We start from the raw sequence: 24586 nt of genomic DNA, 5'->3' as shown, positions 1-24586 counted from the left end.
CAGCGCTGTCTGGTAATGGATTACAAATTGTGAGGGCATTTTCTTCGATTACGATGTTTCTGCGTATATTCAGTTACCAAGCCATACATCTTCCGAATTATTTTTCAAGATGCTGACACTCCATAAAAGATGTAATTAATTTGGATATCAACAATCACTAGCGTCGGTAGTCACGGAGTATTTAAGTTCAACCCTCTTGCCCCACGAATTGCCGTGAGGAATGTGTGGAACATGAAATTACAAAAGTTGTGAGTTTCAGAACTGACAGATCAAGCTACATATTCATGAACTGGCATTCATGAAAAGTTTAGATAATGGCGAATGCTTCTGAATATTTTTAAAATGGCTAAATATTGGCGACTTCGCCAAAATTAATGGGGACTGTCAGCCTAGAACAAGTGTGATATTGTACCTCTTTGATAGAATTCAGTTTTAATTTGTGTTCGAAACATACAATATCTTTGATGTTAAGCGTCAGTAACAAACAAAACGTTCAACTTATGTATACAGAACAATAGTAGTGACAAAATAATATCGGTCGCCAATGAAAAAGAATATTTTGAAGTAATAACTCATTATGGGAGGGTGAACCACTTCGTTACGTAACGCGTAACGGCGCCAGTCTGTCTGGCTTCCCTTTTTCTCACACCTATGTCAGTCTATAGTGTGTCGAAGGCCCCTCAATATTATTAACCATCGTGAACATCGGCGACTTCGTCAAAGAAGGAACGCAGGCGCCCCATTTAAAAGGAATGTGATATTGACGTATATCTGTAAGTAACGGAGAAAATCATTGAAAAATTAAAGAAGTAGTGGGCCTTATCGTATTTAAGTAACACTTCATTGTCAGATTTTAATTGGACAGTTTACAAAACCTTAACAAGGGTTTCGATATACTTTAGCGTTTGACATTGAGTTCTTATTGGTCTAACGCCAAAATTCAAAGTTTCGACGTGAAGTAATCAAAAATCCATGCACTTTTCAGGGAAACTCATAGAACCTATTTTGAAACACATGAAAAAATCATCAGTCTTGTTTTTTCATTAAAGGCCCTAGCTTAAAAAGTGAGCGATTTATGACAAAGATAATGTTGACCAAATTTTTTGAGTGGAAAAAATTCTTGTGAATCGCCCCCCGAATGCCCATCCCTATCGAAATATATTCGTTTTGAAACGCATGCTCCTCTCCATATATGCATAAGAAAAATTAACAAAGGCTGTCAAAATCAGGCCGAAATATTTTACCGGAAACATGAGTACCTACATTATTTGAAAGATTTTTGAATCAAATGTCAGTAACTTTCTGACGTTCAGTTGGGTATAAGATAAGATGATAAGATTGCCAACCTACTGATCCTTGACGAACATTTTTGACTGATGAATTGAATAGAAAGCTGTCCACGACTATGATTGCTTTTCGACAAACACTGATATATTTGCCTTCGATGCTCTGAACCGTGCATATTTTGTTTTGTTCCCCTGAGAGGTTTATTGAGAGATTCCTTCTTCTTCATTAGGATCTTCAGACTTCAATAAGAAAAAATCAAAATATTTATTGCAAACCAAGTATCAAAACGATAATGACTCATCATTGCACGAAAAAAAGAAAGATTTATATGGAAAAAGAAAGATTTATAAATATCAATATAGCCAATGAAACACACCCAAATACGCAAATATTCAACACTAGCTTCACGCCGATAAAAGTGAAATCAGATCTGATTAGTTTCACAGAACATCAATAACAAGCTAGAAATCGGACATCGCAAAATCAAAACATCCCCAGGAAAAAACTTCCACGCGAAAAAAGCTGTGATGAATGTTTCATCACATTCTCAAAAATAAATTCACCCCGCATAAATAAGACACCGTTGTGAATTTTCTCGGTGAAAATATGAAAATGAAATACTCACAGGCTCCTTTGAATTTCTCTTATAAATAAAGATGTAACAGATGCCGCAGGACTGTTCCGCCTATTTTCTTCAGCATGAATGCTCGACTCCACAAACGACAACATATGAATTGTTTACTCACCTGAAACAATGAAAACACGTTCAGCAAAGTATACTTGAGTAGGGTGTGTAGAACTTTCCAGTTGAAACGAGTCATCACCCTGAATACGTGGACTAAGATGAATGTTCAAATTTCGCGGACTGCGTATATTCTATTAGCGATTTTTCAGTTTTTTCATGTTAGTACACTCGTCTCAAACATATGTACAGTTTCAGCTGTTTAGCATGTTTAGTTTGTCGGTGATAGCCATGAGAGTTGAAAGTGTTTTGCTTGTTCAGCGATTATTGCTATCGAAAAAAATTGATCAAAGAATTTGCACAGAAATTTTGTGTGAAAAAATGGAATTGGGTGCTCAAAAACACTTGGAATGTTAACAGTAGCATACGATGATTTTACTCTGTATCGGAAAAATTTTTACAAGTGGTACAAGCTTTTCACGTTATTTTTTGGTCAAAAACAATACCGTCATCATACCTCAGCCAGCATATTCACCACCCTGGCACAACAATATTTTAAACAATATTTTAAAAATTTCAACCTTCCGGGGACTATTGATTTTGTCGGTAATTTGAATAATTTTTATTTTAACCCTGTTATTCCATCGGAAGTTTACAATGTTATTCTTGGACTCAAAAATAAAAATTCCACTGGCATGGACTGTCTCTCGACAAAAAAAATCAAAGCCGTTTCTGAGTATACATGTGAACCACTTGCATATATCATTAACAAATCTGTGGAAGACGACATTTTCCCAAATATTTTGAAATAAGGAAAAATTGTTCCTCTCTTGAAAAGAAATGATTCCTTGTTGATTGACAACTACCGACCAATAACTATTCCTAGTGTGTTAAGAAAAGTAATTGAAACATGTATCTATGAACAACTACTTCCTTTCTTAACGAAACAATGTAATTAACAAATGTCAAAATGGATTTTGCCCCGGTAGATCGACAGAAAGTGCGACTACAGCTTTTTTGGAAAATATCTATAGAGGAATTGACAAAGGAAAGTTTGCGGCCGCACTCTTCTTCGATTTATCAAAGGTTTTTGATTCTATAAACTCCGATATACTGGCCAAAAAACTTAGTGCCATTGGAATTCGAGGTAAATTTCTATCTCGGATTATGTCTTACATGAAATTTCGAAAGATGTACGTAGAATTGGATAATGTAAACTCGAGTACTTATGACTTGGAAGTTGGATTTCCACAAGGCTCAGTCTTGGGACCATTAATGTTTTTACTATACATAAATGATTTACCACAACATATCGGCCCTTCTTCGATAGTTATTTTTGCCGATGATACTTCTATTCCCGCAGAAGCGGAAATAGAAATCCTTTGGAACTTCAAGAAAATTGAATGTAATAAGTCAAAATTTCTCAAAGTGGTGTCAAAGAAAAAGACTTATGGTCAATGCAGAAAAAACAGTACTGGTACAGTTTTCTGCAAGAAAATCTGTGGAACATCCCATACGTGTTATTATAAATAACACGAATATATACCCTTCATAATCCATAAAGATTTTAGATGTTCACATCGACCACTCATTGAATTGGCAATGTCAAGTTGACTACGTGAGTAAAATACTTAATAGCAGTTTCTATGCCTTAATGCAGCTTAAAAAAATACTGAGTGAAGAACAAATGTTAGATGTTTACTATGCTCTTGTTAATTCTGTTCTACCTTATAATGTGGTCTTATGGGGAGATGCAACAAATACCCACAGGGTCTTTGTTGTGCAGAAACGAATAATTCGTTTGCTCCACAATCTACGTCATACTGATTCATGTAGACCTGTTTTCAAGCAAAGGAAGATATTGACAGTACCTTCTCTCTCTATTTATAACTGTCTGCTCTTTGTGAAAAACGCGAACCAGAATTAGAAACTCCCAATGTCATAATTATTACACAACAAGGAACGGAAATTTGATCAAACTACAACAACATCGTATAAAATTATTTGAAAAGACGCCATCTGTAGCAGGTTCCAAATTTTTCAATTGTCTACCTTCCGGCCTAAAAAATGTAGCATCAATTCTAGTATTCAAACGGAGTATCAGAGACTATCTTGTAGATGGTTGTTTTCATAATATTAACGAATATTTAGAATATCCACATTCGCCAATCAACAATTAGTATCATTCCGGCATTACCTATTTCAGCTATTATGTACATGTATAAACACTTTTAATTGTTTATTTTAAACAAGCACTCTCATGTGTTGAATTTATGTATTTTGTACTAATGTTTATATACATTTCATGTTTTTTACCATTGACGACTCCTATATCATTGTGAAGTGATCATTTTAAGGAATAAAGATATTGTATTGTATTGCATTACATCTGAGAGGGGCTATTTTGAAGGAGACGACCTTATTCTTCTACTGATATTGATACTGAGACTATGAAAAAAATCGTGAAACCTCAGTTTTCAGGAAAGCACATTTCTACGAAACACCCTATTCAAAATATATTTCAATGCTGTATCCAACCCTGTAACGGTAAGCAAAGCCAGAATTTTTTTTTTCAATTTGTATACAGTTCGAAGTTGAAAGAGAAACGAAATAGAAAAAATATGTTATGAAATGTTCGAACTGAAAACAGTTAATTTGAATTTTTCATATGGGAAATTGTTGTGGATAGGAGGTATTTAACAAGGGGTTGATTTTTACGAAGAAACCTCTGTAAACCAGTTGTTGTGTTTCACGATTTTTCATTGTCTCGTTTCAACTTGTTTTAACTTGAAGGCAATGTATATTGGAGGCTTCAATACCTACTAGATATCATAATAGCTCGTAACTAAGACAAAAAAACAAGGAGAGTACATTGAATGATTTTGCACTCGCTTATCAAATTAAATTTCTGTTACTTTCTTCACCAAAACTTGAAATATCAACAACTAAATAAAAGAAGTATAAATTGATAATTAGATTGAATCGTCCATTATTATTTTAGTTTTCACAGTCAATCAAATTCATCATCATCACATCATTCATCACAGTCAAATTTGTGGCTCGGCAGGAATATAAGTTGTTGCTGTTCCGACAAATTTCGTATTGTTTGTATTATGAAACTAAAATCAAACAGTATATGGTCTGGCTGAAATTTGATTGTTTTTGAATATGGATGCTCTATTCGTCCAGCAGAATAATTTCATCATTCAAATAAATAAATGCATTTTTCCATATAAAGCACAATTCCAATATTGATGATTAATTTAATAGAAACGAGACAAATCAATCAATTACTGAAATACGATATAATTCAATTAGGACTATTATACGATGTCAAAATCAGCAGAAGACTTTTTGGTCGTGAATTGTATAATAAACAAGAATGATTTTTTGTATTTTTGATTAGTTGTCACCACTAATGAGGCATTAATGTTGTAATTCAGGCGCTAGTTATTCGAAAAATAACTCCTTGCAGGTATTACAATCGCAACTTTTCTCTGAATGTTGGAATCTCAAATCAACTACTGGCGCGCCCTCCCGAATGTATCGGTACTTCGGGGGAGAGGGCCTGACCAGCGCATACTTCGATAATAATAATAATAATCGTCTTTATTGTTTCTCAGCTGTGGTTCCATACATATATTTTAATAAATTATAGAGCCAGTTGCTTATACTCTATCTCAAAAGATTTTACCTTGGCTAAAACAAAAAAAAGTACTACATATTTATTATGATACTGGAGAAGACGTCCATTACTGAAACTCATTCAGTTTCCATAACGATGAACATGTATGGAGTAGGACAGTTCATAATTGAAGTTGACTTACGAACAAAAAGAGTCTGACTTTTTTTTTCTAAAACAGAAAGTTCTGTATTTCTTATTTCTTTTGGTAACAAGTTGTAAATGAATCAACTTTTGTAGATTGATTTCTGAAGTTAAAACTGACAATTCTAGTTATGGTTTTTTATACCTTTTCCACTTGTTAAAATGGTAACTGTCTTTTGTTGACCGATGTTCTCTTTCCCATAACTTTTATCAACGAACGAAAATAGTTAGCTTCTTTATTCTTTGAAGAAAAGAGAATTGAAACTTTCTAGGTTTTTTACCACTTTTTTTTGTGAAAAACGTTACCACAGTTTCGTCCTATTAGGACATTTTCAAACTTATACATTAAACTTTATGTATAATGTATAATTTTGAAAATGTCCGTATAGGACGAAACTGCAGTAACGTTAGTTACAAATAAAAGTATTAAAAAACAAAAAGTTTCAATTCTCTTTTCTTAATTATGATTCCCTAGCACGTAGTAACGGCTACATCCATCAATTTACCTTTATTCTTTCTTTATACCCACTTACGTCTCCAATGTTTGAAAGCTGTTGGGGCATTTGAGAAGGTAATATACATTCTTCAAATCAGCAATTTTATTTGATTATTCACAAGTATAACTCAATATACACACACATCGGAAAAGTCTAGGGATATTTTTATAACATACTAAATATCATAAAAATAAATGCATGAGGTCGTTTAATTTCGATTAAACTGGTACACTCGACCACCCTGTAGATTTCTATGGGTTGAACAAAGCCTACAAAAACGGTAACTAATCTTTTATCAAGTTTTTTACAAACTGTAGGTTTTCGGCTGAAATGAATAATCTGAAAGTGTCGAGTTTGTACATTCTATGCAGTTCTTGCTCAGCAATTAAACTGGAAATATTGTGCTTTACCATGGAACGCCATCATTTACCATTGGCTGAGATGAATAGAGCTGTAGGGCTTCTTCAAGGTTGCATGCGACAAAATGATGTAGCTCTTCGTTTGGGGGTCTCCCAAAGTGTTATCAGTCGATGGTGGTGGCGTTTCCGTGAAACTGGCAGTCCAGCCGAACAACATCCAGGGCGAGGACGCGCTATAACTGCAGTTCAAGACCGATTTTTGGTCTTAACCGCAAGAAGACAACCGACAATCACAGCATCTGAGTTGGATAACGTGTTGCAGCACACGCACCAGGTAACCATTGGTCGTGATACTGTCAGAAATCGACTGCATGAAGCAGATCTCCACAACAGAAGGCCACTTAGATGTCCACCTTTGTCGAGAGGCAATCGCGGTAGAAGATTAGAGTGGTGTCAAGAACATCAAAACTGGGATGCAAATGATTGGGCGACAGTTTACAGACGAATTCAAATTTGGATTTCATCCAGTTTCTTGTCGAGTAAGACTGTGGAGACGACCTGGAAATAATGAACGTTTGAGACACGTCCAGGAAGTCTACACATACAGAGGTGGTACAGTAATGCTATGGGGCGGAATCATGATCGGCGGCAGAACCGATCTCGTTTTTCCAAATCGCTCCCTCACAGCTCGACAGTACCTCGACACCATTCTTCTACCTATCGTCCGTTCGTTTGCTGGTGCTGTTGGTGAAAACTTCCACCTAATGCACGATAATGCTCGTCCACATGTCGCGCGTCTAGTGACTGACTGGCTCACCAACGAAGGAGTTGATGTATTGCCATGGTCAGCACAATCACCGGACCTGAATCCCATCGAGCATGTGTGGGACATGCTTCAACGAAGAATTACTCCGATTATGGGGAACATTCACACAACGTTTCAATTGAGAGAGCTTTTAATCGCTGAATGGGCAAATGTACCTCAACAAGACATTGACAATCTCATTTTGTCGATGCACGATAGATGTAGGGCCGTAATAAACCAGCGTGGAGGCCATACTTTGTACTGATTCCAATTTTTTTTGTATTATGATTTTTTTTCGGGGTGCCAAAGAAGAGCCATACTTTTTTTAGTTTTGCTTATATGCGCACTCAGTATTTTTGACCATTTAATAAATTTTGTTGTAAGTTACATTCGTTTAATAATCACCCGTCAACTTTTTTTCCCTAAAGCGATCTTAAAAAAATTATTGCCATTTTCAAAAATATCCCTAGACTTTTCCGATGTGTGTATTTATGATGCAATACCACTTCACGAGCATATCAATTACTATCTATTTATTATCACCTGCTTACTCTTTCCTGATTTGTTCGGCTCGAAAATGTATACAACGATCAAAGTGCCGCGAATCCTCTTGAAACTGATCCTTCCTGCCCGGATGGTGGTCACTCCACAAAATTTACTCGCTGCTCAATGCACGCTGCTTTCGTCTGCAAATATTCGATTATACCATGTCGATTTATCGTCAACTGGAGATTTTTCAGAATACAGTAGAAATACGCACTCCGCTGATCTATTCGCGGCTTGTTTACTCGCCGCGTTTACAACAATACTCCTCTTTTCACTTTCGAGTTGATTGATTTCGTTTGCTCTGGCTCAAACATGTTATTTACTGATTTTGGGCAATGGAGAGGTATAGGGGTCCACCAACGTGATCTATATTGTTTGAGCTAGTCGTTTCGTAGAATTTGCGAATATGACATTGGACTGCTTTTCATTAACTTATACAGCTTGTTGAAGGTTTTCGTCTGAACTTGAAGACTCCAACGGTCAAAGCTACTGTCACTGTTTTTAATTGAAAATTCGGTTTAATTTTCCGAATTATAAATAGAATAATATCTTTTACGCGTGAGTGAATTATCATCATTTCTATCCACTGAAAATTCCGTTGCTTCATCTCCATTTACGAGTTTATTCGGTTTGCCATCTTTACTGGATAACTAACTCTTTATTAACATCAGGAACATTTTATTTCTGTTATGACAATTATTAATTCAATTATAGAATCGAATTACATCTATTAACATCTTTCTGAAATTAATACTGCTTGTAAGTACAGTGTTATTTCATACTAAAGAACAAAAGGCTTACTTCTAATTCCCGTGAAAGTAATAATCGTTCACTCGATTGAGTCAACTGGTATATGTTTCCACACTGCCACTAATTCATCATTTTCTTGAATACAGTTTCGTTGTATAACTATCAAGTGAATAAAAAAACTTCATATGAGAATTACGCAAAGAAATTCGATGTATCGTGTCGAGGTATTGAAATAACGGTTTGGTGTTGGAAAAAAACTCCAGTAATATTAAAAAAGTCCACCTGTCGACCTGAAACAACAAAGATTTCATGATCCTGAGCAATGTTTGAAGCTGTTCCACCATTAAAAACCAGAATTTATGCGTCGATATATTTTCTTAATTCTCCTGGATGGACTTATTTTCAGTGAAACTTATTCGATACTTTCATAGATTGTCTTAGGATTCACTTTTTTCCAATTTTGTTAGTATTATTACAAAAATGTGGTTTGAGCATTTTTATAATCGAAATAGTTTCTAATACTTCATTTTCTCTCATCATCAGGGTTTTCACAATGTTCTGTAACAATGCATTTAAAGTTTCTAGCTCATTAGAAAATTGGTGACAAATGGATAGCACAATTTGGAAAGACAGGCAAAATTTTGACGTTCTAACTTGAAACACTCTTGCTGAGATCGAAAGTAATCAGTAAAATAATTGGTTTGAAACAGTTTCACTTCTATACCTTCATTACTCAACGGCTTCTCACATTCACCGATCTAGGTGTTACCTTCGACACAAAACTTTCCATCAAAGAAAAAAACAGAAGAATATACAGTAAGGGTGGTGCTATTAAATGACATTCTGATGAATAAATGGTTGGACTTATTGGTTCAGACAACAGTTGAAAACTAAATGAGTAAAGATAAGTAAATAAAGGGAAGGAGAGGAAAGGAAAGCATAAGAAGGTAAGGGTTACAGAGAGAGAGAGAGAGAGAGAGCAGAGCAATTTTTGAGAACATACTTATTTAGTGGGTAGTTTTTGAATTTGGATTTGAATGCCAATGGCGATAGTTGTAGGTATGATCCATCCAGTTTATGCAAATTATTTATGCAGACTGACATATTGTAGGAAAAGGACCGTTTGTATATTTCTTCACAGTGTGATGGTTTGTTTACGAATATTCAAATTATGGATGTCCGTTCTATAAGAGAGTTTTTCATGTAGATAAGGTGGAGTCTTTGATTTAAATATACAGGGTGTTTGGTAGCTGGGTGCAAACCTTTAAGAGGGTGATACACTAGCCCATGTAGAACATATTCATACAAAAATTTTTATTTTCTAGCGCGTTTTTGATTTTTAAGGGAACTTTTACGATTTTTAGTACAAAAACCCAAAATTGGTCAATTAAATGCTAATAACTTCGAATCCTAACAGAAATGTCCGGTTTTTTAAATTTATTTTAGTAGTCTTATGTGTCCCCAATCGTACTAAAGTAGTTTGAAGCACCATTGTGTCCAAAAAAGTTATATACAGAGCATTTAAACTTTACAAAAAAAGAAAGAAAATAAAAAAACTGACCTTTGATGCCAAATAAAAAAATTAATAAAATACATACGGGTGTTCAGACACCTTTAAAAACATGCTTAGTTATTGCTCTATCGTTTGAGGTATCATTTACCTAGCAAAGTCGTAAACTTTTTTTTAATTAGGGTACCTGAACCAGTTAAAGGTCGTAAATATGGATATTTGAAAAATTAAAAAAAAAGTAATTTAAATGAAATTCAGCTCAAAAGCCTTTAAACGAAAATGCTAAAGCAATATGCGATATTATTTTTAGACTTACATGGAATAATAAAAAACTTCGCCGGGTCGCTTTGGTTGGCCAAACAAGTTCTCTAGTCACTGCTTTGCCCTTTCGAGTTGCGAGTAGACGTTGGTTTTGTGTTCCCCATTTTTGTAATTCACCGTGTTCAGTCGTAGCCTTTCGCTCCTGCAGGTGTTGTTTATTTTGGACTATCGAACTTTTTGTTGTGTGTACTGCCATGGCTGAGTTTACGAGTCATGAACAAGCCGATATCATTTTTATGTATGGCAGAGCTGATGGTAACGCATCTCTGGCACGACGTTTGTACCAAGAACGTTACCCGAACCGCAGGTAAATTAATTTATAATTGTGGCGGTAGTTAAATTTTGCCATTTTCACCTTCAAAAGACGTTAAAAATGAGTTATTTTATTGCAGGGTGCCTAACGTCCGTGTGTTTTCCAACACATATCGTAGGCTGTCTGAATCTGGTATTCATCATGCTGAACCTGCAGTAAATCCAGCAAGACATAATGTCAATGTTGAGGAGCAAATTCTCGCAGCCTTCGAAGCGGATCCTACCACCAGCATCAGAGTTGTAGCGAGAGATTTAAACCTTTCGATATGGAAAGTGTGGAGTACGATGCACAACGAAAAGAAATATCCGTTTCACGGCACGGGTGTGCAAGGCTTGGAGGAAACGGATCCGGCGAGACGGATACGGTTCTGCCGTTTTTTGCTAAACGCAGATATTGACGACGCGTGGTTCTTAAAGTCCATCCTCTGGACTGACGAATCGAAGTTCTCCAGGGAAGGAATTACTAATTTCCACAACCTTCATGAATGGGCAGCAATCCAAATTGGAAAAAACAGGTAAATAAATGATTTTTATTATTATTATTTTATTACCCATGTTCAACACGTGTTTAATTACCTGAATTAACTAATTTTATTGCATTTTTGTTTCAGATTTCTTTTCAAAGTCAATTTTCAATAAATGTGTGGGCTGGGGTCATCGGACGCACATTGGTTGGCCCTCACATTTTGCCTGACAATTTGAATGGACAAAATTACCTCGAATTCATGATAAACGACTTGCCAATGTTACTCTATGATGCCGAAGTGCCAATATTGGACACGGACAGGCCGATCACAATTCAGCAAGATAGATGCCCAGCACATTGGGCTGTAAGCGTCCGCGAACACCTGAACCGCTGTTTTCCTGGCAACTGGATCGGGAGAGACGGACCCATCCTCTGGCCTGCCAGATCGCCCCACCTGACTCCGTTGGATTTTTTTGTGTGGGGTCGGGTGAAAGAACTCGCACACACAACAGAAATCACCATGAGAGAAGAATTACTTCAGCGAATAGAGGCAGCGTTTGAAATTATGAAACAGGAAATGCAAATGAAAGTAACCACAACTGAAGTACGAAATCGTTGTAGAAAGTGTATACGCAATGGTGGAGGACATTTTGAACACCAACAATAAATTTTTACAGTACAAAAAATTTTTTTCTTCAATTCCACAAAAATCCATATTTACGACCTTTAACTGGTTCAGGTACCCTAATTAAAAAAGTTTAAGACTTAGCTAGGTAAATGATACCTCAAACGAAAGAGCAATAACTAAGCATGTTTTTAAAGTTGTCTGAACACCTGTATGTATTTTATTTATTTTTATAATTGGCATCAAAGGTCAGATTTTTTATTTTTTTTTGTAAAGTTTAAATGCTCTGTACATAACTTTTTTGGGCACAATGGTGCTTCAAACTACTTCAGTACGATTGGGGGCACATAAGACTACTAAAATAAATTTAAAAAACCGGACATTTCTGTTGAGATTCGAAGTTATTAGCATTTAATTGACCAATTTTGGGTTTTTGTACTAAAAATCGTAAAAGTTTCCTTAAAAAAACGCGCTAGAAAATAAAAATGTTTGTATGAATATGTTCTACATGGGCTAGTGTATCACCGACTTGACAATGACAAGGACTGTAAATAACTTCGCAATAATTAAAATGAGAAAGAACCAAGGTGTCACATAACATTATTATGAGGTCTTTTGATAAAAAGTGTCTTTGAGGAAAAATTAGCTTTAGAGAAGCGTATGCGATTCTCAATGTATCAGTAACGTGATCTGTAAGTCCCAAATTTTTACAAGAAGTTTTAATAGGTTTTTTTGTCTCCAATTTTGAATATAACGTTACGAATATCCCTGTGTAACCTGTAGAACAGTGTATAAATAAATAAATAATTCAATTCCTCCGACACAGAAACATTCAAGAATAATATCATAAAACCGCAAAATCTTCACAGTTCCACCGTTTCGAAAAATTCTCCAGCACTGAATGAACACTTGCTCTGTAAAACTTCGAAGAACTCTCATCGTCGAGGCAGCTTTCGGAAAACCTCTTTTAATTGAAACTTTTCACGTCCTCCCTTATTTACCGCAATCCTTATTGTAACCGCTTGCATTGTCACAGTACAACTCCAGGCTCCTATAGCATCGTTATTTATGACTTATTGCAGTCAGCCTGCTCGTATAATAAGAGATCACACAAAGGAACTCCTTGTGAATTTGTACGGTTTCTATTCGAATCACTACAAGAGCGTAATGACGTTATGAGGCTTCATTCACGAGATACAGTTTTTTATTTGTCTGATAGCGTGTTGTTCATTTCCCTTGAAAATAAAGCTGTGTTGAATAGTTGTTTGGGGGTAATTTCAACGTTTTTTAATTGACTGAATAGACAAAGGATCTCTCCTGATGAATATGATGTTCCCCTTCTCCTGTAATGAATTATTGAATGACCTGAGGTTGGATTTTTAGGTTAGGTTGAAACAATTTACTCAGTTTTAGAAAGTTAGTAGGTTAACACACAAATGACACTACTAGTATTGACTCCGAATGATTACACAGACCACCAAAAAAATGTTTTTCTTGCTGCAGAAAAAAAATCAACTAATTATGGTTAATTCATTGTGCTGATTCCAAAAATACAAACCCTTTCTTTGTATCAGCTCTAGTTTTCGAGACATAACATACTCATCGAATACTTAAATATTTTTACATTTCTGTATATTCCACCACTATAATTTCAATATATTTACAAACAAACCTAACAAAATCTAAGACAAATGCTTACTAATGACTTCTAATTGACGTGTACTTATTGGAAATGCCATAACATGAAATTAGCACTAATTGCTTCTTACCTATTTTCTCGAAAATGGCCTTAATAAATTCCTAAGTCGACTGCATTCCATTGTGAAATTTAGTCGAAACTTGAGTTTCGTTGCAAGAGTTTATTTGTGACAACTGAAATCCATGGCTTTTACAAGCAGGCGTTGTTGTGTGAATAACCCGAACGTTTTTGGCTACATATGTGGCGAGTACATTGTGAAGGAAAGTAGAAAACCAGTTTGTGATTTTATAAGTAGGTCATATCAATATGGGCTCCACGTGTAGTGTGCAAAACTTGTCTTGAAATCTTGCGACAGTGGACGAAAGGACAACGAAAATGTTTAAAGTTTGGTGTTCCAATGGTATGGAGGGAACCAAAAAATCATTTTGACGATTGCTATTTCTGTCTTGTGAATATAAAGAGCATTAATCGTAACAATCGACATACGTGGACATACCCTAACCTGGATTCGGCAATAAGACCAATTCCACGTCAGCTCGAGCAGATACCCATTCCAATTAGCAGCCTACCTACGTTACCAGAGGATAATGTTGAAACGTTATCAGTACAGACTAAGATTTGAGTAAGACGGCAGTGATTTTGAAGGGGATTTAACACGTCCTGAGCGATATTACTCAGAAAGAGCTGAGCTATCTTATTAGAGAATTAAACCTTCCAAAGGATTCTTCCAAATTGCTTGCCTCCAGACTAAAGGAAAATAAACTTATTCACCCAGACACCAAAATAACATACTACCGTAATAGAGAAAAAGATATTTTGCCTTTTTTTTCTCAGCAAGATGATATGATTTTATGTAACAATATTAAAGGACTGTTAGAAAAAATGGGTGTATCGGAGTATACACCAGATCACTGGCATCTTTTTATCGACAGTTCCAAACAGATTGATGATTCTAAGCACTGTTTTAAGTTGTTCCACCCTGAAAAACCCGAGTTTACGATCGATATGTGACAATGGATGAAACATGGCTCCATAATTTCACACCAGAATCAGAACGATCCTTACCTGAGTAGACTGCAAGTCGTGAACCGACTTCAAAGCGTGCAAAGACACAAAAGTCGGCTGACAAGGTTATGTTAACTGAACATTCACCAACAAAATTCAGTAGAACACACATTCGTCATATGCAGGATGCTGTCTATTTATCGTTTTAGCAAAAATTTATTATTTTTCGTAGTCCCCATTTAAAAAAAAAATAGTAAAGAAAATTAAACTTCACTTAGATGGCCATAACTTCAAATATAGATGTATTTTTCGATGCTAAACAATTTTTCTAAATAACATTTCCCGAGATTTTTCAAAGAGTACTTTACTCTTGTCACAAAATCAATTATTTGAAGGCTCCTCATATATTACGTGTGTTGTACTGTATTTTGTTGGGGCATGTTTAGTTTTAGGGGATGGACAAACTTATCAAGAATAACTTTTTCTCGAAAAACACCTAACAAATAAGTTTTCCATATGGTGCATACTTTGGGGATGACACTGTATAATATTGTCAGGTTTTTCCCCGTGCGTCTACCAATAATTGACTACACTGAACAATAATCAAACTTAACTTTATTCAACGTTTAATACAACAAAATACTTTAACTGGAACATCAACTATTTTTCAACTATCGCTTTATTAGATCGCTCGGCGTACCGCATTGTCACTTCCACTTGACTGTCTCGATAGGCGAGTAGATCGTGTTTATAGTTGGCAATCGAGAGTCCTAGAAAATTCCTCGGAATTCCATTGAATTCGGTGAAATATTCGCCAAAATTCCATCGGAACCGGTGCGAAGACTAGAGTGATTGAGGCCGTGCGCGGCCTTGACCACGTCACAATTAGTTTGTGGCTACCAGTGGCGGCCAGCGTTATTTTATTTAGGGCACGATTAACAATAATATTCATCAATTATCTTGAAAAGGGAATTATGTAATAGTCTGCGACTATTACATAATTCGCAGACAAGTGGCCCCATTTGGAGAAAAAGGCAATGCACCGTGTCACAAGTTAATGAAGATCATGGCAAAATTGCAAGAATTGGGCTTCGAATTGCTGAGGCATCCACCGAATTCTCCGTATCTGGCTCCCAGCTAATTTTTTCCTGTTCTCTGACTTCAGGAGAATGCTGGAAAGGAATTCACCACCTATGAAGAGGTAATTGTTGGAACTGAGTTCTATTTGGAGGCTGAAGACAAATGGTACTATAAAAATGGTATCGTAAAATTGTTATGACCGCCAACATCTTTGTATCCCTCGGAGGCAACTGTATTGAATGATAAAATCATATTTTATGAAAAAAAAATCTTCCTACGTTAGCCTAGGACCTTTTCAGCCTAACGTTACATTGTGTTGACATATTATATATTCTGCACATGATCCTAATCTGAATCTACTAACTTCCTTCAATCTTTCTCCCATGAGGCTTTCTAATCCACCTCTATTCTGTTCAGCCTTATTTGGCCGACAAAACTTTTCAATACTTGCCTTCGTCCGGAAAAACCTTCTACAATACCTAAATTTTCTCCTCTTGTGTCTAATATTTTTCGTGCCATGAAAATGGATACACAAGTAAATGAATTTAACGCTTTTGCAAATGATCTGGTTCCTAAGAAATTGCATGTCGTCTTCAGAATATACGTTATATCAAAACAATCTGCTGGTCTCTCATTTCACATATATCAATGAACGCAATCAATCTCTATTTTTGATGATCGTTTTGTTTGACTAACTGAAATGAATTGTTGACTGTAATATTTTCTCGACTTGTGCCCACTTGTGATTAATGGAGAAATATTTTCTTCAACGTGGAACATACAAAATTGTTACAATAATGTGTCACTATGGTTTGCAACAGTCTTTTATCTGGAAAAAATAGGCATTGATGTAAATCCATTATGCTCATATGACAATTTTTCTTTAGCGAATATAAATCACATCCTATTCTCATGATTCAACTTTGAACTGTACCGGCCGGATTTCTTGAATAATTGGCTTTCCTAGAATGTTTCGTTTCCAACTAATATTAGTCTTTTCAGCTACATTCAATGAAAAAATATACAACATAATTCTAACATTCATAATTAAATCTAAAAAATCAGGGGGAAGGTTATAAAAAACCAGTCTTTCAAAAATGTCATCGATGACTTGAGTAATTACAACTCATTCGTGACGTAAGTTGTGCTTCTTCTTGTAATGTTATCCAGATCACTAATAAGAGGTAATGAAACAAGTATGTTATTCCGAAACATCGATGTTCGCCATTGAGGATGACAGTCTTCTATATACGTTCCATTTGGAACGGAGGTGAAATATCTTGACATTGTCCTTGATTAAAGACTCACCTGGAACGCTCACTTGGAAAAAGTTTTACACACAGCCAGACTGTCTCTATGGACATGTCGAAGGATTTGTGGTAAAACTTGGGCTTTAGGTCCCAAACAAATGCATTAGATTTATGTGATGATTGTCAGACCAATGATCACTTATGGTGCAATTGCTTAGTGGCCGAAGGCTTTACAAAAAACGGCCCAAGCGAAGCTCTCTGGCTTTCAGAGACAGGCTTATCTGGCTCTCAGTGGTGCCATCAGTACCACACCGTCAGCGGCCCTGGAGCCCCTTCTAGATCTACCTCCTCTCCACATTTTTCTGGAAAGAGAGGCTAGATGGACTGCATGCAGACTTGTGCACATTGCCAATTGCACAAATCAATTCAATGCAGAGTGCAACAGACTGTTGGTTGACATTGGAAGCCACAGCATTCTGGAAATTACCTCCGACTTTATGCCTCCAACTGTCAACTACGAACTGCCTTATTAAGTACTATTCCCAAGTAGAGAGGACTGGATCCTGCGGGAGAAGGAAATATTAGGAGCAGATAGTTGTTGGTTCACAGATGGATCAAAAACACCTTCCGGTTCTGGTGCAGGTGTTTTCAGTCGCAGACCCAGGACAGAGTTATCTACCTGCCTAAGAACTTATGCGACTGTATTTCAAGCGGAAATTTACGCTATTGAATTGTGTGCGGAGAGATTGGATAAATCCAACCTCACTCACAAGTCAATAAAAATATTCTCGGACAGTCAAGCGGCGTTGGAAGCTCTTGGCTCCTACCGAGCAACGTCTAAATTGGTAGCAAACTGCCAAAAAAGACTCTCCTCGATAGGAAGACCAAACAGATTGTCTCTGGTCTGGATTCCTAGCCATACTGACTTGGAAGGCAATGAAGCTGCTGACTCTCTTGCTGCAAGCAAGGGGGCTGCAAGCGGCTTCATTGGACCAGAACCTGTCATTGGCATCGCTTTGGGCTTTGCCAAAGAAACACTGAACACCTGGATGGCAAGAAGAGTTATGGATTCCAGGATTGGCTCACTCCAAGGCGTTTATTCACCCTTCGAAGCTTGATTCCAAACAGTTGTTGGACTACAGTTGGGATGAACTACGATGTCTAACAGGCCTTCTTACAGGTCACTGTCATTTGACTCATCACATACAGAGACTTGGACTGTCAGAAGACAGTGTGTGTCACCTCTGTCTGGAAAATGATGAAACTGCAGAGCATATACTTTGTGCCTGCCCCGCTGGGGACCGAATCAGGTTCTTTGAGTTCGGCAGATCCGTACTCTCACCATCTGACCTGAAAGACCACTCACCATACAAACTAATCGGCTTCGTTGAGAAGCTGTGTTTATTTGGACGAGTGTGAATAGGTGTGAGCCACAATAAACCCTCATGGGTTGCGGTGGAGGGTTGAATAGACCCACTCACTTTAGACCTTCTATGTACGTGAAATTTAACAATTTTCCTCTGTACTTATGAACGCGTACAGATGAGTCCTAGGAAGCTAAATTTTGATATTTAGGTGCGTTTTAGGTCTAGATGCGCACTAAGAAAATATTTTCGAATATTCCAACTGGGGCTCCCCCAGGGGGTTAAAGGGAACGTTTACATATGAAAGTTAACTCTTCATCATTGTTTCTCCGTACCGCTATATTGTCGAAGGCTGAAATTTTGTATGTAAACTCGTTTTATACTGTTAGGATTTTCAAATATTTCAACTGGGGCGCCAGCCCCGGGAAAAAAGGCTCATCTATAAAAAAAATATTTTCTCATCACTGTTTCATCATGCCCTCAATTTTCCGGTGGGTGAATTTATACTCAGAATCAGCATTGCACCCGTGCGGATCCAGAGAGGTTCGCTAGTATACTATATTGTGTCGAAATTCTGTGAATGTTATCTGATTCAATTCCATATTGAATGTTTGGGATACAAACTGTATAGGAAAAATGTTTTCTGTATAATTCAGTGTTCATATGAGAGTCGTTATTTAATAGTGTTTTTGGTGTAATTCAATGTTTATATGAAAGACTTTTTCTTCCAATCCTGATAAAACGGGCAGACGTACCGTTGAGAAAGCGCAGTAGGTAGCACAGAATTAAAATATGTTTATTAATTTAGATTCGCAGGTTCTTAATTAGAACGTTCACCATCACCGGCAAAGCTTATTGCATTTTGATAATGAACAGTGTTAATGAGAACAAAGAGGATTCACAGGAGTGAAATTTTTAATTCTGTTTCTGGAGTCTGAAATTACGCAAAAATGAAATGCTACACTGAAAATATTCGTTTAAAATCTGTATTGCTTTGGGAAAGCGAAGTCAAAATGTTTTTTATCATTTCGAAAATATCAAAATGAATTGATTATAGTTTTTTTGTCAACAATTTTGATAATATAGTTACGTTTTCCCCGTGGGTTCACCAATAATTGACTACACAGAATAATCAAACCTAACTTCATTTCACTTTAAATAAAACAAACACTTCAACTGAAAATCTAACTATTATTTGAATGTTTATCACTTCGCGTACCGCACTGTAACGTACAGTTGACTGTGTCGATATCTTCGTGGCTAGCCTTTAAATATCATAATCGAATACCGTAGAAATTTCGCCGAAATTCTGTGGAAGTCGGTAGTATTAGGAATCACACGTTAAACGGCAGGTAAGACCTTGTTAATCCTTAGTTCGCACAAGTTTCGACTTCTTAGGGTTGTCGTTCGTAGGGGTGCAACAGCTGGTTAACGGAAAAACAAATTTTGAACAGATTTTAAACAGATTATTCCCCGCTGCTTCTGGAGTGGCGGGGAATCATCGTACATTCGCGCGCTCTTAGCTATGTCATCATTGGTTTATGACTACCAGTGGCGGCCGGCGTTATTTTCTTTGGGCATGATTTACAACAATATACTAGTTAATTGAAAGGTCCCACCTTGTACTAATAGTTAGAAGAACGTTGAAAAGATTCGTATGTAAAATGAACTATAGGAGTATATTATATATTGCTGAGTCTAAATGAAATCAAGTATGTTTCATGGCTCGTTTGATTGACTGGATATTTTACACATATGAGATGCAACACTATATAGACATCTCAGACCTTCCTCCATGTCTGCATGGTTGAATTATATACAGGATTTTTATACTTTTTTATTTTTATATAATACCAGTACTATGTTGCTGTATCGCTTTAAAAAAATGTTTTGTAGCGCCATCTAGTGGCGAGTTACAGAAAAATTGATAGCTTAAAAACCTTCTCTATGAAAAATTACTTATACATGTCAAGTTTCATCATGATGGGTTGAGCGATGTAGAAGTTTATCACTTACCAACCAACCAACCAACCAACAAACATCCATTTTTATATATTAGATAAAAACGTTGATGAGCCGCTTAGCATCCACAGATGAAAAACTATCGCCAAACGTAGCCTCGAAATCCACTGAACGTTCAAAACTATGATTCAGAATGAAGGTAGAGATTAGAGAAGAAAACTTTGCTTGAAAGAGTGACTGAAAGTTGATTATTTCAAATGAAGTACCCTGTGTATTATTACGAATTCAGAAAGCTGTTGAAATTTGCGTTCTTTCTATGTATTTTATGCGTTTACCTAACTAGTCAAGTTTCGAATTTATTTGTGTAAAGATCCCTTCAGAATAGTATCCCAATTCGGTATTTTGTAAGCAGACCATGATTACTATTCAACAGAAACATTCTCCTAATAATATTGACATTTTCGTCACTTCAGAAGTTTCAAATACCTTCAAAAGAATGGAACAAAACTATTCAAATGAAGTTCTTATGAATTTTTTTATCATTTTTGGACAGTGTGATAAAATTATCAGCAGAGCATGTAGAAAGCTCAACGAAAGGTATCCGGATCAACCGCTAATAAACCTCAAGAAATTTGTGCAAGCTTAGAACAATGTTTGGATATTATATTCTAAAAAACATCAAAAAACTCAAAAGTGGGAATATTCATATTAATAGTTATGAAAAATTTAAAAACAATCATGTGGAATATTTCAAAATATGTTCAAATCGCTAACCGCTCACTTCCAAGCACTTCAAAATGCGCGTGGTGACTACTTTCGTCGTCAAAGTTCTTATTTCATTTGGATTCAAATCTTCAAATGTTTTGGTAATCCTTTCTAACAATTCATCTATCAAACGCACGGGTGTTTTGTGAAATTTTCCTTCAAACATTTCACACAGATGAAAATCCAATGGATTGAGTTCGGGTGATCTCGCTGGCCAATTCCATGATCCCAAGCGCCTTATCTAACGATCGTCAAAATATTGGTTCAGTTCTTCGCTCACTTCTCTTATACAATTTGCAGGAGCTCCGTCTAGTTGACACCAACATTTTCGATATTCTTCGAGTGGCAGATTATCGACGAAAGTCTACATTATTCTCCAAAATATTCAGGTACCTTTTGGATGTTAATGATTCCCCATATATCGCGTACCTCAATGTATTGCCTGTTAACATGCAGAAGACATTTAAACTGAATTTTTCTTGAAATCCGGCTTCTTCTGTGACGTGAGAATTTTCACTGGACACTGTTGAATTTTTAGTCATGCATTTCACGTCTCCGCAAGGTTATTTGAAACGATAAATATTTTATCCAGCAATATATTTTGAATGTAAATTTCTTCTTTAATAAAATGAAAAACCCCACCCGTATCCACTAATATTTTTGAGGAATGGTTTGAAAACACGTTGATCCCAAATTTGGATGCGAATAGTGTAATAGTTCTTGACAACGCTTCCTATCATTCACGACAGCTCATCAAAGTACCGAATAAAAATTCGAGGAAATACAAAAATTTTTAATGGATAACAATTTGTATTTTGAAGATAACTATACCAAAAACCAACTACTTGAAGTTTTACAGACAAAAACATTTGAAAAAGCGTATACCCTTGAGAATCTTTCTGAAAAGCATAGAAACACCATACTGAGATTTCCCCCCTATTTTTGTGTTTTCAATCCCATCGAGTTGATTTGGGGAAAATTGATACAAAGCATCAGACGACAGTGATAGTGAAACAGAGAATATGGAAGATGAATTATCAGAAGCTTTTGTGAAGTGTTTTTGTAGAAATGTGATGTTGATAATTAATAATGAATAATTTGTTTTTGTATTAATTTTTTATTATTTGAATTTTATTTTTAGAGTTTTGATTTTTATTGTTTGTTTATTCAAATTTGATATTATTCTTCAGGTAGATACCTTATCTTACAGATATTTCTTACCTTGATTAGCTCAGTCGGATCTCTATAAGCATGCAGCGCCCTCTCTCTCTCTACAGGTAGAGTTCTTGGAAAGATCTTGTTTGTTTTCAAAAATATTGAGCCAAATAAATTTTCAAAAAGGATAATAAATATAATATTGAATTCCAAAACTATGGCACCAATACAATCAACCTTAACCTTAACCTACCTACACCTGCGAAAAATATCTTAAAGTTTAAATCATGAACAGAATTACACCACAAAATACCACTCTATAATAATTGCTGTTCTGTGGTATAACCTTGTTCAAACTATAATGCTACAACGTTCTCTGCCTTATGACAGATTACTAAAATGGCTGCTCAGTGAATGTTTATAAATTAATCATTGATATCAATTTTACAAATGGTTATCGTTTTCAATGTGTTTTAAAATAGTGAATGAATGTTCAGTGAGTTTTCAAACACTGAGAAATTGAAATGTCTCTCCTAGATTCCTTCTATCAGCAAACAGGTTCAGTGATGGCGGTTTGAGTTTTATAAATGGTTTCTAAATACCTTGAATTTTTCCTTTTTGGTGCAGTGAATTGATCTGGATGTTTCTTCTTTCTACTCCAATTTTTCCAATTGATACTATGGTAAGTTCAATTGTCTGCTTTCCACTATATTTTTATTTATAATTGAATCTATATATATTTTAATAAGTTTGATTTATCAATTCTCAATTTTAATTCAATTTTCAAACTTTCAAAAATTATACGTGCTTCTCGTTCCAGCGTTGATCATCGACTCCTTTGGCTTCCCCTTTCAACAAACTCCCCATCTCCTTGGCAACCAATTTTTGGAAAATTCTAGATGCTGTCAAAACCTTCTAATTTGTAAATTTTGGTACTTCACTCAAACTACACTTAGTTTATTTACCATTTGTACTCATAAACAAACTCTAATATCTAATATTTACAATATTGGTTGTTTTATAACAATTCATGTTCTGTATTTTACAAAATTAATTTTTGAAAATTGCATTTGGAAAAATTCATGAGCTCCCTTCCAATTCTCTCACCTAGTAGGCTAGACAATATTTCAGCTACATGGTTTTTTCATATACTGAGTATTTTTCCTTTCACAAATTGAAACTCTTTCAAAATATTGATTTGGATAATTTGAATAAATTGTAATGTTGTTTTGTTTTCTAATATTGATCTAAATGGTTTTATTAATTTATTTTTGTGTTTCAGGAAAATATATATCTGGTGACTGATCTTTTCAATACTGGATTGTGACATTTGAATTTCAATGGAAACCAACTAAGGAATGATTTAGTTGTTACATTGTGTGCGTAACCATTTTACTGAGAACAAAAGATAAGAAATTTCTAACTAAGGTAACGTATCTAACCTACATTTTAAATGAACAAACTTATTAACCAGTCTCATTAGTCAAGATTCTTGACCAATGAGGGTTTCGTGTGTTATGTTCGTGGATATGACATTGATTGATTTGATCATCATGTATTCAATCAAAACGTAATGAAGAAATGAAGTTGACAATGGCATAATACTGAGTTTTTTGAAATATTCTTGGCAGTGATCTCTGTATCCAATATTAGCCAGCACTCTCAATGCCTTTTTTCGCATCCTAATTATTTGAATGAAATGACATGATTTTCCTCAAAGTTATACACCATAACTGATAGTGCAACAGTGAGAAATATGAGGTTTACAATATATTTGCACTAGTGATGTACTTCAAATGGCGAAGAACAATTAGAGAACCCGAGAGTTTTCTCTTCAGTTATGAAATAGGTGCCGACCAGTTGAGTCTATTAATGTAATGCCCAGTAATTTAACTTTATCAGTTTCACAATTAGAGATTATTTGATTATTAGCAGAATTCTGGATGTATTGTGTTTTCTGACAATTTAGTTTCAGCTCATTAGATAGAAACCACTGATTAGCACTATTAGATACCTCATCGAGATGAGACTGTAACATATCATTATTTTTCATTATGATTTTCATTTACATTTCAGTATCACAAGCAAGCACGGCTGATACTATTAAAACTCAAATCACCATCTTTCCGAGTAACATCAACAGGAGTCACTACTGAATTGCACGTTACGAGAAGCACTCCAGCAAACTGTGACCCTTCCAATGAGTGCCATCGTCACCAGAACCAGGAATTCAAGATTTATCAACCGCATCAATAGCAGCATTTTCAATCTCTGTAAAAACCGACGGCATCCGTAGAAGCATCATCTATTCCCTCTGGTA

The 24586-nt window shown here is 35.7% G+C and overlaps 2 protein-coding genes across 3 annotated transcripts in view; one reads left to right on the top strand and one right to left on the bottom strand.

The window, feature by feature from the left end:
* The window catches only part of rg (A kinase anchor protein rugose), a 941222-nt gene that overhangs the window by 832265 nt on the left and 84371 nt on the right, over positions 1-24586 (bottom strand). The window lies entirely within an intron of this gene.
* LOC141485817 (uncharacterized) lies at positions 10778-11534 on the top strand. Its single transcript, XM_074183360.1, has 3 exons — positions 10778-10890; positions 10976-11410; positions 11507-11534. Exons 1-3 carry the CDS (start codon positions 10778-10780, stop codon positions 11532-11534), a joined length of 576 nt encoding a protein of 191 aa, XP_074039461.1.

The sequence above is a fragment of the Leptinotarsa decemlineata genome, unplaced genomic scaffold (genome assembly GCF_025532065.1).
Source record: "Leptinotarsa decemlineata unplaced genomic scaffold, Ldec_3_MD MMD2_tig00026336_RagTag_RagTag, whole genome shotgun sequence".
Lineage (NCBI taxonomy): Eukaryota > Metazoa > Arthropoda > Insecta > Coleoptera > Chrysomelidae > Leptinotarsa > Leptinotarsa decemlineata.
This window is presented reverse-complemented; position numbering and strand designations above follow the sequence as displayed.